The sequence below is a fragment of the Ammospiza caudacuta genome, chromosome Z, assembly GCF_027887145.1.
Source record: "Ammospiza caudacuta isolate bAmmCau1 chromosome Z, bAmmCau1.pri, whole genome shotgun sequence".
NCBI lineage: Eukaryota > Metazoa > Chordata > Aves > Passeriformes > Passerellidae > Ammospiza > Ammospiza caudacuta.
In genome coordinates, this window is record NC_080632.1 from 12,971,561 (window position 1) to 12,989,524 (window position 17,964).

General features: G+C 35.3%; 1 protein-coding gene across 1 annotated transcript in view; it reads left to right on the plus strand.

Moving 5' to 3' along the window:
* The window catches only part of SNX2 (sorting nexin 2), a 29,595-nt gene extending 11,987 nt beyond the window's left edge, over positions 1 to 17,608 (plus strand). The window contains exons 3-15 of the mRNA XM_058823229.1: positions 2,411 to 2,574; positions 3,795 to 3,861; positions 4,062 to 4,105; positions 4,187 to 4,328; positions 7,506 to 7,584; positions 8,786 to 8,861; positions 10,109 to 10,222; positions 10,450 to 10,543; positions 12,207 to 12,412; positions 13,433 to 13,576; positions 16,096 to 16,176; positions 16,284 to 16,355; positions 17,164 to 17,608. Of these exons, the coding sequence (XP_058679212.1) occupies positions 2,411 to 2,574; positions 3,795 to 3,861; positions 4,062 to 4,105; positions 4,187 to 4,328; positions 7,506 to 7,584; positions 8,786 to 8,861; positions 10,109 to 10,222; positions 10,450 to 10,543; positions 12,207 to 12,412; positions 13,433 to 13,576; positions 16,096 to 16,176; positions 16,284 to 16,355; positions 17,164 to 17,214 (1,334 nt within the window). The 3' untranslated portion in view covers positions 17,215 to 17,608. The remainder of the gene's footprint in view (positions 1 to 2,410; positions 2,575 to 3,794; positions 3,862 to 4,061; positions 4,106 to 4,186; positions 4,329 to 7,505; positions 7,585 to 8,785; positions 8,862 to 10,108; positions 10,223 to 10,449; positions 10,544 to 12,206; positions 12,413 to 13,432; positions 13,577 to 16,095; positions 16,177 to 16,283; positions 16,356 to 17,163) is intronic.
* The last annotated feature ends 356 nt before the right edge of the window (positions 17,609 to 17,964 follow it).

Below are 17,964 nucleotides of genomic sequence, written 5' to 3' on the forward strand. Positions count from 1 at the left end.
ACCTTCAGGAAAATAAAAAAGAAGCACCAGGCAGCAGCTTTAAAAATTTGCTAATCCTGCTTGGAATTAATTTGATGCACAACCTAGATCACTTTGTGATACTGAGGGTATGTGGATGCAAGTCTGAAAAAGCCTGGAGAAGAAGTGTGCTTCTGATTAATCTGATAGCACTGCTGCTTTCTTACATTAAATTTAGTTTTTTCAGGAAGTTATACTTTACAGTAAGAGGATTGTGTTCTCAGCTAATGATTGAATTGTTTAATGACTTGTTTTATTAACCTAAAATTTGAAGATATAGAGAAGTAGAAAGTGGTGGTTAATGATTTGTTTCCTGAATGTGCTGAAATACAGCTAGTGATAGAAAAAAGGAAGAACTGAAGTGCAATTGCTTTATTTTAGAAATATTTTGTATTTTACATTTCATCATGTATATAGTATACATTGTTACGTATGTATGTGCATATTTTTCCAAGAAATGTTTCTGTGAAATATTCATTTATATAACATGTATGTTGCATGCTGTTAGCTACCAAAGGAGAGAACTGCCTCTTGTTGAAATGTTCCTATTCTGCCAATCTAAAAGCTCTTTTGCAACTGCCTCAGTATGACTTCCCACCTGATCTTAGGTTCTGAATTAAAATTCCTTATTAAATTAAGACTCAGTGTCCTTCCTGTGGCATTTGAGGAAAGGAAGCATTAGCAGATACTTATGTTTTTTAAGATTTAGCAGTAAGAATAAAGCAATGCTATGAAAATAATTGTTTTCAAAGAATGGCTGTAGATTCTTCATTCATATTAAAAATGGAAAATATAATGAGGTGCTTGGGTTTTACTTTAGTTTGAAAATACTGTGAAAATACTATGTAATTTGAAATTAGGAAAGGCAATGCCAGCAGGCTGGGGGAATTGATCGTTCCACTTGGCTCAGCCCTGCTGAAGCCACACCTGGGGTGCTGAGTCCAGGTTTGAGCTATCCAGTACGAGGGAGACATGGACAGATGGGAGGGAGTCCAGTGCAGGGCCATGAAGATGATTGAGGACAAAATTTATGGCATAAGAGATGAGATTGAGAAAGCTAGTGCTGTTCATCCTGGAATAGGGTCTTGGGGTGGGGAGGATCATATATTGAGTATGAGTACTCTATAGTAGGGAATGGAGAAAGGGGAGCCGGACTTCTCAGTAGTGCCTGCTGCCAGAACAGGAGGCAATGGCTACACACTGAAAACCAGATAATATATAAGACAAATCTTACGGTTTTGTTTGTTTGTCTTTGAGGGGCGTGAGGGGATGATGCTGGCTTTGGGTTTTTTTCCTCTTGTTGGTTAGGGTGGTCAAACACTGGCACAGGTTATCCAAGGAAGGGGTGGATTCTTCTCCTTGGAGATGCTCATGTGATCCATTTGAGCCTGCTCTAGCTAGAGCCCTGCTTGAACAGGGAGGTTAGATGATTTCAAAAGTCCTTTCCAAACTCAGCAATTCTGTGTGATATGCTCCAAAATAAAATGATGACAGTAAACTTTGTTAGCCTCAAGGCAGAATGAGTGTCTGCTTTGGTTTATTGCCTTTTTACCTGTTAGGTAAGTACTACCCACAAAAGTCTAGTTTGTGAAAGGACTTGAGGTCTATTGGAAAGTCAGTTTTGGTATCAAATGACTATTCTGTGGTCCATGTTATCTTGTAAGAAACTGGAATTCTTGAATATGCATGTCTAGTGAGAACACAACATTGTTTGTTTATTTGAGCTAGAACAGGAACTTCTGTATACCCAGAAAATGTGTAGTTTGTCAGTGGCCAGAATCTCACAGTCGCCGGTGAGATTTGTAGAGCAGGGGTTTGTGTTGTCTTTAAAGGTAGGTGAACTGTCCATAGTTTAAAGGAGTACTCAGTTTCTAGTGAGCTGTTTTAAGCTCCAAAGAGCATGGAGGTAGACTAAAGATAATCTTAATCCTCACTGGCTCATACTGCTACTTTACAGTTTGTGGAGTATTTGGCAGGGGTGGGAGTTTGTTATACTCCCAAATTTGTTATATGGCTTAGTCTGCTTAATTACCATCCTATATGACTAAATCAGCTATTGTTCAGAGTGCAAAACAAGTGATGAAAAAGCTTTGCTCCTGTGATAAAAAAAATAACAATATGTCATATGGAAATAAATTATTTGTAGCTTGTGACTGCTTTAAAATACTCTTTACTGAACAGTGTTCAAAAAAAAGGCAATACTGGTCTTAATTTAACCCATTCTGTACTACAAGTTCAAAAACCATATCTGGTTTTAGCTAGATATTGAAAAACGTTATCATGCACAAATTGGTGCTATTTATTTTGTCATCATGCATGTTTGTTGTCTTTGTGATGCATATCCATCTGTGTTGCACAGGAAATTTATTGCTAACTCAATACGTTTATCTAGAAGCAACAGAAGAAGTTTCATTGGACAGTCCGGAGAGAGATCCAATACTTTCACCAGAACCTACTCCTGCAGTCACTCCTGTAACACCTACCGCATTAATAGCTCCCAGAATGGAATCGAAAAGTGTAACAGCCCCAGTGATTTTTGATAGATCCAGAGAAGAGGTATGCTGTAAACTCTAAACTATGTGAATGTTTCATTTGGATTTTTAAGTTTTGCCTTGTTTTAAAATGCCAGCTCCTAAATATTGGTGCATGGCATTATACCTTGCTGTTTATTTTGCAAAAAGAGTTTAGTGTGAATTTGACTTATGGAAATACTGTGAGAATTCATTCTTGAGGTGATTACGTTTGAGATATGTACTATTAGGAATAAGAAGTTCTATTCCTTCAGAACAGATACTTTTAAAGTGTGTGTAGGAGTAAGATGTGAACTTGATACATAAGAAATGTTGTTAATTAAAATAATTCTAACTAGCTTGTTACAGTTTCAACTTGTATTTCTGAAGCTGTTCCTAACAGGGAAATTGAACAAGCAGTTTTTAGAGTTATCCTGCATGCAAACAAACAGCTGAGGGTAATCTCATTCTTAACATTTCTGTTTACATTTGGTGTTCCAGTCAAAGCATGAACATTGCTGAGTGCCATTCATTCTAAAGAGTTCTCTTACCAGACAGTAACTTTGCATATAAGACCCTACCCATGACTCAATGATGCCTGCTTCCCCAGATACCACATGATGGCATTTGATTCAGATTTTGCCCCCTTCAGCCCTGGTTCTGTCCCTTCTGCCATGGCATTTCTTAAGATATCTGTTTTTATCAAACTTAGGTATAGTACATGAAGGATTATGAAATTCTGGAACTCAGACGAGTATCAGAGAATTTTTTATCTGATGCTTTTTCCTTCCCAAGCTCTTCTGCTACAGATACTGTTACCGAAAAGGAATGTCTGTTCTTCGATTACAGGCACATGGAAGCATTGTAAATGAGAGTGGTTGTGAACCACAGTGTCTGCTGGCATTGTAGGTGATACAATGAACAGACCCCTAAATCTCTTGTACTGAAAGCTTTTGCAGTAGGTCTTAAAACTGAAATCACAGTACCATTTAGTTTGGAAAAAACCCCCTTAGGATCATTTGAGTCCAACTGTAAACTTAGCACTACCAAGTTTACCCCAAAAACTTTGGTTGCAGTCACAGTCAGTGTTAGAAAGTTTATTAACATTGGAAAGTATATCAACATTAGAAAGTATATTAACTGGAAATGTTTCATAATTACACAAACATAGACTTTTTCTCCTCCTTCCTCTATATTCTTATCCTTGTATCCATAGATAATATGGGTGTTCATTACCTTGTTAAATGTGGTCTGTCTTTGTCCTAGATTGAAGAGGAAGCAAATGGAGATTTGTTTGATATAGAAATCAATGTATCAGACCCAGAGAAAGTTGGTAAGTTCCTTGAGCCTAAAACTTCAGATTGTAGACTGTCTTATTCCTTGAAGACTATTCCTAGATATAAGCATGATTTCCTCTTTAGTTTTTCTTTGGCAATTTTTAGTATCTAAATGGAAATCTCTTTTAATGTATTTTTTTGGACTGAAAAGTATATGGCAGGATTACACTACCTAAGTATTTTAATTTTCTTACAGGGGATGGCATGAATGCTTATATGGCATACAGAGTAACAACAAAGGTAGGTAGTGCAACAAACTTTTGTCAATACTTTGTATTGTAGCTGAGATGAATCAGTAATTTACAACATTTTTTTTTTAAGACATCACTTTCAATATTCCACAAAAATGAATTCTCTGTTAAAAGAAGATTCAGTGATTTTCTTGGCCTGCACAGCAAATTAGCAACAAAATACATGCATATTGGTTATATTGTGCCTCCAGCTCCAGAAAAAAGTATTGTAGGTAAGTGCAATTCCAATAAGGTGACACTTAAGTACTGAATACAAAATACTCTTCTGCATAAATACTGCTTACTTCTCAGGTGGTCCAAATATTCTTCATGTTCTGTATTTTCTAAAAGTTCATGTTAAATTGGAAAGATATGTAATGGCCTCTTCCAAATTCAGAGTAGTGTTGATAATGAGAAGGATATCCTAATGCATGGCCTTGTGTTTCTTACCTGTGATTCTTTCTTTGCTGATGCCTTCAAGAGCTGATTAGTCTACCAAAACAAGAATGAAAGAGAGTTTATTTTTAAGTTAAGCTGTTATCGATTGCTTGCAATATATAGAGGTTCATACATGCTTCAGATCTCTGATACTTCTTTTTGTTTCTTTGGTCGTGGTGAATGCAAAACCTCTCATAAATTTTGCAGGGTTTTAATGCAAAAAATTACTTTTGAGTTGAACACCTTAAATCCTTTCTCCATGAGCTAAGAAGCATGCCTGGTGCATTAAGAGTCTTCAGTTTTGTGATCTCTAAGTAGGAGAGGTTCTTTCAAAGTAGGTAAATATTTAAAACAGTAAAGCTTGTTAAAGAATTTTGCGTTACTCATATAAATAAGTGACTCGAATCTAGAATGTTGTTTGATATGTAGGTAATGACAGAACTTCTTTTCAGTAATTTAGTCTGTAAAGATAATCAGAGCAACAGTTTTTCATGTAAGCAGGAGTGGGCAGATTGAGTAGATGTAGGCAGCAAGAGGCTTGGAAAATTCGTTATGTTACTTCTATAGAAAAGCACTGTGTTTTTAAGCCTGTGAGACTGAAAGTGTGACCTGAATTTTTGGTAATTCTTCAAGTTTATGGGTAATTCTGTAATAATCAGTTTTTCCTGTAACAAAAATAAGTTTAATTCCAAATGCTAACAGGGCTTATGAGGTTTCTGATCATGTCTTTTGGATGATACAAAATTTAAGGCATTTATGACAGTGCGCATTTACATGAAAACGTAGTGCTTGCATCACAGTCAAATTCAGCTTAGACTGGATTTCAGCTACCACTTGAACCAAACAGCATAAAAATTGATGCACCTGGAAGACAGTAAAATGGCGGGACATACTGCAGTGCAAGCGAGCACTGGCTGCTGCTTCAAAGCCTTGTGTAGAGACTTTAACCTACAGGTAGGTTGGAAAAACTCAGATGCTGTAGAATATTTCCAAAAGATCATAAAACTCCCTCTTTAAAGCTGAACTTCATGTAGTCAGTACATTTCCAGTTCTGGAGAAAAGGAGGAGTTGATTCTGGTCTGTTTTGAAATAATGCATCTTAAAGCAGAGAGCTGAGGAAACAACTGAAAGTAAGATTATAGTCTTTACATTATGCATGTTTATGTTTAAAGTCTTAATACATAATGTCATACATTCAGTGTTAAGCAGTGTGTGTTGTGAAGAAGTCCCTTGTCTGTTAATTCTGCTACACTGTCGGTAACACCTGGAGTTTAAAGCTCTGGTTTTATTGTGCTGATGAGTGGTAGAGACTGGAGTTTTAGATCTTAGCTACAAATTCAAGTCCATCAATTACTGACTGTGGAACAAAAGGGTAAAAATGGGTCAATTGTGAACTGGAATTAGCATTCATTAAGGTACTTCACTATTTAGATAAGTGTATGAAAATCACATTTTCATTTTTGAAGAAAGTAATCTGTTATGTCATGGATCTTTTCCTGTGAAGGAAGAGTGCTTGGTCTACAGAAACAGTCTTTGCACTGGTGTTTAAATAGGCTTATATTAGTAGAGAAAGAAATGTGGCAAGACATTTGGAAATAACTGACATTTTTACAGGGTAGGAATTCCTCATTTGTGCCATTTGTTTGTGTATTCAGTTTCTCCCTAGGAACTTCTGTTCAAAGTTCATCTATGAAGGCTCTTTTTTATTAAGCCCCAGGATTTCCTTCTTTCTGCAGTAAAATATTATTGTATAGTAATACTGTAATGTAAAAAGATGAGACATGTGAATTACCCGAACTTCCCTTGAATACTTAAATCACTTCTATTTGAAGACATACTCAATTTTACTGACAAACGTATGGATTTAATTACATTATGCTGTGTAGAATAATTTTGGGAAAAAATCTTTATCAGATTTATTTTCATCATGTTGCAGAGGAGGGAAAAACTAAGGCTGAGAGGTTAAGAGTTCAGTCTTGTTCCTGTAAGGCCTTTACTGCTTATCTCCTCCAGGGGTTACTGTGTGAAACTTTTGTGTCCAGAAGGGAGATTGGGTGAGAAACTTAGAGAACTGTTGACAGTGAGTACATCATCAGAATCTCAAAACTTTTAGCTAAAGAGACACAAAAGTAACAGATAAGAAAAATACTAGAGCTAGAAAACAGACATCTTGGTTGTATAATACAATACCTTTTCTTAAAATACCTTTTATTATTTGTATAATAAAATACCTTGTTTTTCAGAAAATAATAATTATTGACGTCCTGTGTTTTTGATTGGACTCAGGTTGCTAAACTCCAAGTTTAGATCTTTAGCATGACAAATAGTGAGTTCAGTCTGACTGTTTTAGTTCTTCTGTTGCTGAGGTTGAATTTATTTCCTATGGCATGACACATCAATAACTAGTTGCCACTCTTGTCTTGATCAGAGAAAGCGCTGTAAGGCTATATACATTTTATTCTGCTGATTCTGTTCTCCTTGCAATTCAGTTCAGAATTTTCAGAACTTGTTAGTTTGCATTAGTTAATTAAAAAACTATTAGTTTTAGAACTTAAAAGAAAAAATAGTAAAGGAAAATAATGGTACCAAGCTTACCAGTGAATAGGCTTATAATCTGAGAACATTTTTGTATTCTGCTTTATATAGCTAACTGTTTTCTTTTTCTGGATGTGAGTTGCCAGTACAACTCTGAGCAGCATTTACATTGTTTTCATAAATGCAAGTTAACCTAGTTTTACTTAACTATTAGTCGCAACTAATATGTCACAGGAAATTGAGTATTTCACAGAGCTATTTTCACAAAACCGTGCACCTTGCAGTTCATTTTTTTAATCAACACACTATGTAGTGTTTTTCACTGTAATTTGATTTAAATGTGTAAAGCTAGATGAGCCTTATATTCTAATCACATCAGTTATGTTAATGATTTATCTGTGATAAAATAAAATCAATATGATGCTGTTTCCTTCAAGGCATGACCAAGGTTAAAGTAGGCAAAGAAGATTCTTCATCTACTGAATTTGTGGAGAAAAGAAGAGCAGCTCTAGAAAGGTAATGTGTGTCTAACTAAAATTTATTTAGGCTCAGAATTACTTGCAGTATACTACATGGGTTCTGTAATTGCAACACTGGTGATCTGTACTTAAGTGAATCCTGGGGACTGTATAGAACTGTCAAATTTTTTAGTAGAAATTGACTAATTCCCATTAATAACAGGAAGAGTAGCTCTATTCATAGAAAAGATTATAGCTGACATGTTTCAGGCTTAAAATTAAGATGGCAGAGGTACATAAATAAAACTACCATTAGAATCTTATATAGACATTTTGGGTTGAAAGAATTAAGACACTTAGAGTAATGTATTTATCCCATAGCAAATCAGCTGTTGGGCAGAAAGGCAGGTGAAGAGGCCTTCAATCACTTGAAAGTCAAATGGGCTTCTGATGATGTGCATTGATGAGATTGATGTGACTTGCTGAATTTTGGCATAAGAGATACTGCATCTCTGTCACCCAGCACTGATATATAGCTGATACTGTCAAAGTATCTTTGTCAGGAAGGGGTCCTGTCCCTGGTATACTGCCACCTTAACCTTAACTTGTACTTCATACAGAGTATGGAACAAGGGAAAAATGTTGAGCAATCTGATGTGTAAAATAGTTTAACTGCAATCCTTACCTTCTTCAGGAAAAAAAACAGATAAGGATCTGGTAAACATACCTAGTGGAGGGTGGATAAAAATTACGCTTGAGGTCTAAGCAGATATGCGGAAGAAAAAAAGGAATGAGTTACATTGAATTGTATTTGTGCGTGTATGAGAACTAAATGGATTGAAGACTTTTGTCTATCCAGCACATAGATAGTTTATATGTAGACTAGAATCAACTAACTTGTCCAATATTCCCTATAATTCTAAAGTAAATCAGCCAGAATTACCTGTATCAAAAAGACTATCCACTGCAGTGCACAAAAATGTTTAAACAAGTTCTTTTTTTTTTCTGGAATAAGCAGGTTAATAAAGGAGTCCTCACTCAGCTGTTTAAAATAAGAAGCATATTGTTTTCCCACTGTGCAACATAGATATGACAGGCCCCACTTTAAGGAGTTTCTGGTGTAAACAAACTGTGTTGTGAAACACTACCCAACTTTTAGTATGTTACATTGTGGTATGGAGTGCATGGCACTGTATTAGATTCAGTCAGGCACATTAGATCTGTTCTGCTACCTGATGTTTTAATTTTTAAAATCATAGGTATCTACAACGTACAGTAAAGCACCCAACCTTGCTACAGGATCCAGATTTGAGACAATTCTTGGAAAGTTCGGAGGTATTTTAGAACTTTATATTAAAGTTCCTTTAACTTCTCTTATTTATTTCTAGATATGGTATCCTACCAAGCAATATATTCACTTTATATTGAGACCTAATCCTCTAAATTAATATGAAATCAAATTGGACCATACCCTTCATGACTAGAATGGCAGAGGCTACTTAGGTAATGGTGTGCCTCAGGCTCTGGTAAAACCTACAGGCTAGTGACAAAATGCGATTTGCTGTATAGTGACTTCTCAAATGATTCAGTCTTATCAGTTCTGATGCTTTTTAAGTAAGATCCAAAATTAAACTTCCAAGCTGGCTTGGAAGCAGCTCTCTCACATCTAGGAATTCAGCTTGAGGTATATTGGTAGGATAATGTGAAAATGCTGGCAGTACTGCTCACCAGGCTAGGTATTTTTGTAAATAAGGATTTCAGTTGCCTGTACTATTCATCTGGTACCTTTCACAATATTAAATACATTGTTAAAGATACAATGTATATCTTTATAAATGTGCATAGTGTTTTCACTCTAATACTGAACTGTGTTTTGGCTAATGTCAGTATCTTAGTTATATTAATAAGTCACAGAGGCCTCCCTACTGACAAAAGCATCAATAGATAACTTACAGTGGGTTTGTCAATGCTGCTGACAGACAAAACATCACATGAAGGGTAAATGGTCTGACATAGGGACCACCTTGTATAGCATATACAATCTAGCCTGAATAATAATATCAATTAAATTTAAAGTTTGTTAATTTAATTCTGAGTGTGTCTCAGTACCAAAGAAGATAACATATTTGAGGTACGTTTATAGCTTTATATTGAAAAGCAAAAAGTCATCAACCTTTTATTATCAGCATGAAGTGCATGTGCTGCATTACAATTAAATGTGTAACAGAATTTCCTTTGTCTAATTTGTTATAAATCTCAGCTTTTCTGTTCCTGTAGTGGCAGTTTGTTTATTGTAACATATAGGTGGCCATTTAGGACATTTGGCTAGTTCATAACAGCTTTGGACAAGTGGTTTGTTTGTTCCATTTAAATGTAAAGATGTAGAAGAAAAGTAAATAGTCTATATTTTTAAGTTTTCCTCTTGAGAATGTAGAAGTAGTAAATTTGAGAAATTAGATTCCACTATATTGAAACACATAGGACTAAAGAAAACACTATATCCTTTTCTTTCCCCCCTGTGCCCAGTTAAACCTCCATCCTTTTAACCAGTCTCTTTGCCCTTATTTGTCATTCAATTCCAGCTGCCGAGAGCAGTTAACACCCAGGCTCTGAGTGGAGCAGGAATATTGAGAATGGTGAACAAGGCTGCCGACGCTGTCAACAAAATGACAATCAAGATGAATGAATCGGATGCAGTAAGAGCTGATTTTTCGGCTTGAATAATGAGATGAATTAATGAGCCTCAACAATTGCATTTTAAAGCTGTAGAAGTAGAAAATGGGTTATTAATTTCCTTATTGGCTTGAATTCTTAGCTGTATCAGTTGACCACCCTGGAAGTACCTGGATAATTTGCTTCTTTAGAACCAGAAATATTTTTGGTAATCTAATTTGTAATGCTTGACTCTTTCATCTTTTGTCAGTGGTTTGAAGAAAAACAGCAGCAATTTGAGAATCTGGATCAGCAACTTAGGAAGCTTCATGCCAGTGTTGAAGCATTAGTCTGCCACAGAAAAGGTAACTTTACTTTTACATGAACCTTAGGAAATGGTGATGAAACAAGAGCTGAGCATGTCAGAACTCTTAACTAAAATAGTTACACAATGTATTTTAGTACAAAAATTTTCTACTTGTATCTTTTATTTTAAACTGCTCTAGTATTTTTGTATACCTGCCTTTAATTTTAAATTTAACCAGGGTATCTGTCATTCCTAGAGTCACTCTAATGATCTAGCATATTTTTTTCCCTTGCACAGTGTCATTATTAGACCTAGCAAATGATTCTACTACAGTAGACATCCATAAATTTATCTTTAGGTCTCATGGCAAGAGTAATTTCTTTCTGAACAAAAAGTGGCTGCATAAATCCATTTAAACATCTTTTGGTTCAGTATTGCTCTGTTAACTGAGTTTAAGTGCTTACACAGGAATATCTTATTCTTGATTTAGTCTGCATAATGATATACCCTCAAGCTACTGTTAAGGTAGACTTTTTCTGGGAAGATAAGTAGTCATAGAATATCAGCTTTTTGTTTGCTCATTTTTGATAGAAGCAAAACGTGTAAGCTTATGTTGCAATAACCTGTGCTGCTCTTTGACAGAGATGGATTTCTATCAGGTTATTAAAAAAACCCAAACATAATAAAAACCAAACCAAACGAGAAAAAACCCTAAACATACCACAGTTATGAATCTGTAGCTCAAGAAGACCCTAAGTGTGCTTTCTGATAATATTTTAGTATGTTAAAATATGCTGCTACCTTTGAATACTTCCAAAATATTTGAAAATGTCATAAGTTGCTTTCTCATAATTCTAATCAAGAATTGCTCTCTGCAGTAAGAATATCTTTAGCCACCTATCTTCAAGGCTAAGGAGTATTTAAGAAGTAATGGAAAATGGAAATCTTTATTTACGGTTAATTTGACACCTTATAGATTTGGAGAAGTGTTGGATCATTGTGTTTTTTCTAAGAGTTGTGTTCAAATTGTAAAGGTTTTTTAATATCTGAAGATAGCTTCCTTCTGCAATCACTTCTGGTGTTCTGATGGTTCTGCAGGAGCAGCAAAATTGCAAACTAACCTGAAGTAATTTGGACCAAACATTTGTTCAAAAGTCTTTCATGGAACTAAACTTTGTACAGGATTACTTACATGGGATTTGAGACAATTGCACCAGTATTTGTTAATAAATAAGCCCAAAACTTCACTTCCACAGATGCTGATAGTATGTGAGCTTTGGTTGTTTTTTATTTTAAGGCATGTCAGAATGTGACAATGCATTACAGTATGCACATGTAAAAGTTACTTAAAGTCAATAAACAGCCCAACAGAAGTAAATTCCACTCATGGGAGTGGTGATTTTGTGAAAGGGTTGGTTTTGTTTCTGTGCTGAACTAAATGGAAAATTTGTGCTGTAAACGTGTTAAAATTGTTCTGAAAATTTGCTCTGTGGGTGACTTAGCTTTTGTTTTGTCAGTTTGCATTTTCTCTGAAGTAGGCAATTGGATAATACTGAAGTGACTTCTCCTCATTGTGGTTTCATTGTGATGTCCTTGTGTATCTTACTGTGATCTTTACCTTAATTTCAGTTGGTCAAGTAAACCTCTGCTCCACTGATATATGCTGCAGAGTAATATAATAAATTAACTAAATCATGCTGAACATTACTTCTGTGTTTCAGAGCTTTCAGCCAACACCGCTGCCTTTGCTAAAAGTGCTGCCATGTTAGGTAACTCGGAGGACCACACTGCTCTGTCTAGAGCTTTGTCTCAGCTTGCAGAGGTTGAGGAAAAGATAGATCAGTTGCATCAAGAACAAGCTTTTGCTGATTTCTATGTGTTCTCAGAACTGCTTGGTGATTACATTCGTCTGATTGCTGCAGTAAAAGTGAGTACTACTAGGAAAAATACTGATTTAGCATTTAAAGTCACATTCCTCGGCATATAGTTTTAGGGTAAATTAATGTGTGCATTTGCTCATGTAACACACTTAAGTTTTTGCCTGGTGTTCTAGCAGGGTAAAGTGAAAGCATTCAGGAGTTATTCCAGTGATAAAAATGGCTGTGATCAAAGAAGTGAATGAAGTGGTTAGATCCAGAAAAAATGGAAATCTACTTTGAGCAATACTGATTTTGTACAGTATTTGGGGATACTTTACTGTATACTGTGTCTAAGCCTACAGCACCTGTTTATTTCAGATGACTTAGTGTTACAGTAAGCATACATAAATACAGGAGAACATAATTTAGTGTTCTATATTTAACAGATAGCCAGTAATGTCTTTAAATGAGAAAAAACCTCAATTTGTGGATCTACATTTCATTTTAAAAAATATTCAATTTAAGTGTAAGCTATGCTGCACAGCATGATTATGTTTAGACATAAGAACAGGTATCTGTGAATTCCTTCCAGAAATACCTTTGAACTTACCACGTTGTTGGAAGTATATGTTTTTCTTTTGACTTTGTTTCTCTCTTTTTTTTTTTTTTTTATATGCGTACTTCACTTCTGCTGCCTTAGTCTGTGCTAACATAAACGTGTTGCTAAAAATGCATGTAATACATACGCATGAACAGTTTGCTAGTATCTGCAGTTAGAGAATTGTTTGCATGATAGAGCACTTTATAGTGGTTGTTTTGGTAGTGCTTTGATAAAATGAGGGAAATAAAATGATTTGGAGCACTGAAGTGTCTGCTCTGAAAAGGGTTCTTGAACAGCCTGTCATTTGTGGAAGGTATTGAACTGTGCAAGCATGATGTCAAGTGAAATGCAATACATGGTAGACACGCTAAGGTTTCTTTGAGTATACTACTTGTTTCAGCTTTATGCTAGAATTATTTTTTTCCTACTGAGAATTTAGATAGGCCTAACAATTCCAGTTGTTCAAGAAGTTTGTCTATTCTCACAGGGTGTGTTTGACCATCGAATGAAATGCTGGCAGAAGTGGCAAGATGCTCAGGTCACTTTACAAAAAAAACGTGAAGCTGAAGCAAAGCTCCAACTAGCCAACAAACCTGATAAATTACAGCAAGCTAAAGATGAGATAAAAGAGGTAATGTTATCAATTATTTTGGAGGTCAGACTTTCTGCATCAGCTCATTCATTCTGCATTAATGCTGCTTTATGCCATTTTTGTTTACAATTCACTTACTTGCTGTTTCCCATATTTACTGAAATTTTAAAAAATAATTTACTTAAAACACTAAATGTGTGCAATTTTTACTCATTATAAGATCTGTAAGACAGTTAATACTGTCTCTACAGTCTGGGAGATGGGAGGGAGGGAACATGGACAAGTTGATGCTTTTAACTGCTAAGAGCTCACTTGGATAGGCAGAGGAGCATTTCTTGGTTTCTAAGCTGACTGGGTAAATCCAGCAAAGACAGCTAATAGAGAGCTATTCCTATGATTGCTTAAATATGCAGCTTTTCTACCCATATATATGTGCATGTATATATGGTGTAATTTCAGTAAAAAATAAATCTAACATGTTGAAGTGTCATAATTTATACACTTTTTCTATCATGCTTCACTAAGGAAATTGAAGAGGTAGGACAACTTAATTATTTAACACTAATGCATTCTGAGTATGCTCTAGTGCTCTCCCATTAAATAATGGAAGAATGTTATTGCAGATTTCAAGCTCTTTTACACAGTTGCTTTGTTTGGCTTCGTCATTGGTCACTAACCACATGCTCCTTTGTTCTTTTTGCCCTTTGATATATTTCACATACAGTATTTAAATTACTTATTAACTTGATTTTCTTTTCCTTAAAGAAGTCCTTTGTTTACTGAGAAAACCTGCAATTACTCTTGCGTGACCACATTCTTGTTGATTGCCTCTACTGATGCACAGTAAATTTCCTGATTACTGGTAGCAGTGGGAAATAGTGGTTGTTTCCCAGTCCCGATATTAAAGCAATTACTTTCTTCTCAAGGAATTATTTTTCCTGCATTATTGGATAACTAGAGAACATTTTTAGTAAACCCACAGTTTGAGTGTGCCAGTTGAAAATCTCACTGGAACTGAAATGTGTTGAGAATTGCTGAATTCTGTAATAGTAGACCCTCTGGCAGAAGAATTGCAAAGTGGAAGCCTAAGCAGCTTGAGCATCATCCATGACTCAGTTGGTTTTTGTGGGTAAAAGGACAATGGATGGTCCTAGAGATACCTTATTGAATGAGAAATTTCTCGGGTCAGATACTATAAAATGGCAAACTGTTACCCAGTAAAAATTCACATAGGACCTGGGCATGATGAAACTGAAATGTAGAATTCATTAGGCCTATGGAAGCCTTCACAGAAATCTCAGGCACCTCTGTTTGAAGTGGTAGGAAGGTATGGGCAATCCTTAACTGTGTTTTATACTATTTAGTTACTAGCTAACTGTTCAGGCTGATCTTCCAAGAAGATACTTATTATGACTTACTAAAAAGCTTCATAATGTATATCTAAAAGGGCAGTCAGGGAACTGTGAATAAATATATACTAAAAATATAAATATGGAGATGTTTATTGGAACATAGATGATGTTTATCTCATACCACAGTAGAAACTTGACACTGCATCACAAAATGTTTTTGTGAAATAAGTAGCACCCCTGGATTGCTAACAGCCAGATGATACATGGAAGCATGTTGCTTCCCTGCTACTTTTTTCTGATGATGATGAATGTTACTGAATGTATTTGTTCTCAGTTAATATGTTGAGATGAACAGATACAGTTGCATTTCAAAGAACTGCTCGCCTGCCGTGGGGCTCTCCGTTTATCTACGCAACCAACTTAACAATGCAAATAGATGTGTAAAAGCAGTTACAGGGCCACATAGATGCTGTTGATTCTTCTTGTCTAGCTGGGTTCTTTTCACAGAAACCAGGAGAAGCAATCTGGTGTCATATATTGTTACAGGAATACAATGTTCCCAATATGGCATAAACCCATAACAAACATCTCTTCTTCTGAATTTTCCTCTAGTGATCTTCTTACCTGCAGTAATGTTTCTAGTCCAGCTTTCTGTGAAAACAGTTGCCACTGAAAAAGATGGCTTGTGCTTTGGAAAGCAGATGAGCACATCCTCAGAGGCTTGTCATTTGCAACAGAAATATGATAGCAATAATCAAATACCTGACCAGAGGCAGAGATGAAGGTTTACTCATCTCTTCTGGAATTAGGAAAGTATGGGGAACTAACTTGAGACTCTTTCAAGCTTGATTGGACAGGTTTAGGTTCCTTTGTATGAAGTTTATAAAGGGAATAGTAAGTAAAGCCTTCCAGATCCATTTTGTTTTCTAAGTAATATTTTTTAAATGTTCTTAATAGCTGTACTAAGATATTTTAACATTTTATCTACAAGATAGCATTGGCTTAAAGATACCTTTGTTGTAACTGATCTGATGACATTCTAAAACACAAAGCTGAAATTGTTACTGTAAGATTTTCTTTTAAATAGGCCAAAACAATCAAATAGGTCCTTTTAGCTCTTAAGTGACTATCAGTGTGCTAAAAAAATTACAGGTAGACTGAATGGACAACACAAAATCTTACCTCTGTATGTCTTTCCTTTGCCAGTGGGAGACAAAAGTTCAGCAAGGGGAAAAAGATTTTGAACAGATCTCCAAAACCATTCGCAAGGAAGTGGGAAGATTTGAGGCATGTATAATTTTTTCCAAGTAAATGACAGTTCTACTGTACATAATATTAACAATATAAGTAAAATTTGTTAAGAAGTTAATACACCATAATTTATTTATTAACAGAAGGAACGAGTGAAAGACTTTAAAACTGTTATTATCGAGTACTTAGAGTCGTTAGTGCAAACACAACAGCAGGTAAGATAAATTTTAAGCTTTGTACAAGTTAATAAATAATACATGCTGTATTATTTTAGTTAGAAAAATATGGGCTTTAAGCTCAGCTGTTTCTAAAACATTAAGAGCTACTAGTCTGTGCTGTATTGGTGAATGATTGCAGTTTCCCAACCCATGCAGAACTGTAATTCCATGAAGCAACAGAGAAGTTCCCTTAGGGATATGGGCAAGCAGAGGGTTATCATGTTATCTTTTCAAACTGAATTAGTACTTTTACTTTGAGATTGGAGTAAATTGTAGTCAATATGTACTTACACTTACTGAAGAGACTTGGATTCTTAAATGTTTATTGCTCTTTTTTAAAAATATAAAATATTATTGGATATTGAATATTGGAAAGTATTAAATATTGAATATCGGAAAGTATTAAAACAGTTTTCAGTGTCTGAGAAGTGGGTCTTGTTACTAGAAAAAGTCCAGGCTCTTTTTTCTGCTCATGGCAGGAATAGAACCCTCCAGCTTTGTTTAATTTAAAAAACCTGAAAAACAGTGTCTTCAGTGGTAAGAAGAAGTGGCTGATCTTTCAAAAAAATCTGTAGCATTTTATTCTATAACATTGTGTTCAACATGTGGCAACATATCCATAGTTATGAGGAGATTTGTGTACCTAATACTTGTGTTTTTTCTTGCACTATGTAAAAATATTAATGAATAAGTACCTACATTCTAACTTTGTCTCGTGGAGGCAAGTTTACTGCAAGAGGAGGTAGGTATGCATTGTGGTTTTCAACATTTAGTACCTAATGAGTGATTTTCCCTTTCCTTCAAGCTAATAAAATACTGGGAGGCATTCCTACCTGAAGCCAAAGCCATTGCGTAAAAGAAGAATATTCCAAATGAGAAGACACTCTGGATGTTTGTCCTGGCTAAAACTAAATTCCACAGTGAAATCACTTTAAATCATCTAAATAAACCACTATATATTTTATGAATTAACATGTGGCTTTTTTTATATACCACAGCATTTTATTAACAAGCTGCATGTCCTGACCCTCTTTGAAGTGGACTGTGGCATGATGTTCTGCAATACATTGCTGAATTGAACACTATTGTGTCTTAATCCTTGCACTAAAACGTGCACTGCAAGGCCAGAAAGCTGATATTTTTGTTCTCTACAACACAATGTTCTGTAGTATGTTTACCTGATCTTTATGAAACAAATTTAATTGCATTGGTTAATGTTCACTTAAACATTCCTGTACAAAATCATGTTTTTGTGATTACAATAATAAAGGGATGTACCTTGTGAAATGTTAAACACTGTGTGCTTGTGTCTGTTGATACTTGCTGGTGTTCTTAGGAGTACTGTCTAGAGCAAATTAAGATGTATCCAGCGCAAACCCAGCATTTTGCAAAGAGTGATGGAGAAGGTATTAAAGATGCACAAACAATTACCCATGGTAAACTGTTCCGGTTTTTAATTCTAAATCTCTTCGATGTTCTTTTCACTTGAAGTTATCACTGCCTTGGCGAATTCTACTGTGTTAGTATTCAGAGGGTCAAAAGACATGCTTGGGCAACAGACATGTAAACTGAAATCTTCTTCAAGTTTTTACAAAGCTTCTGCAGA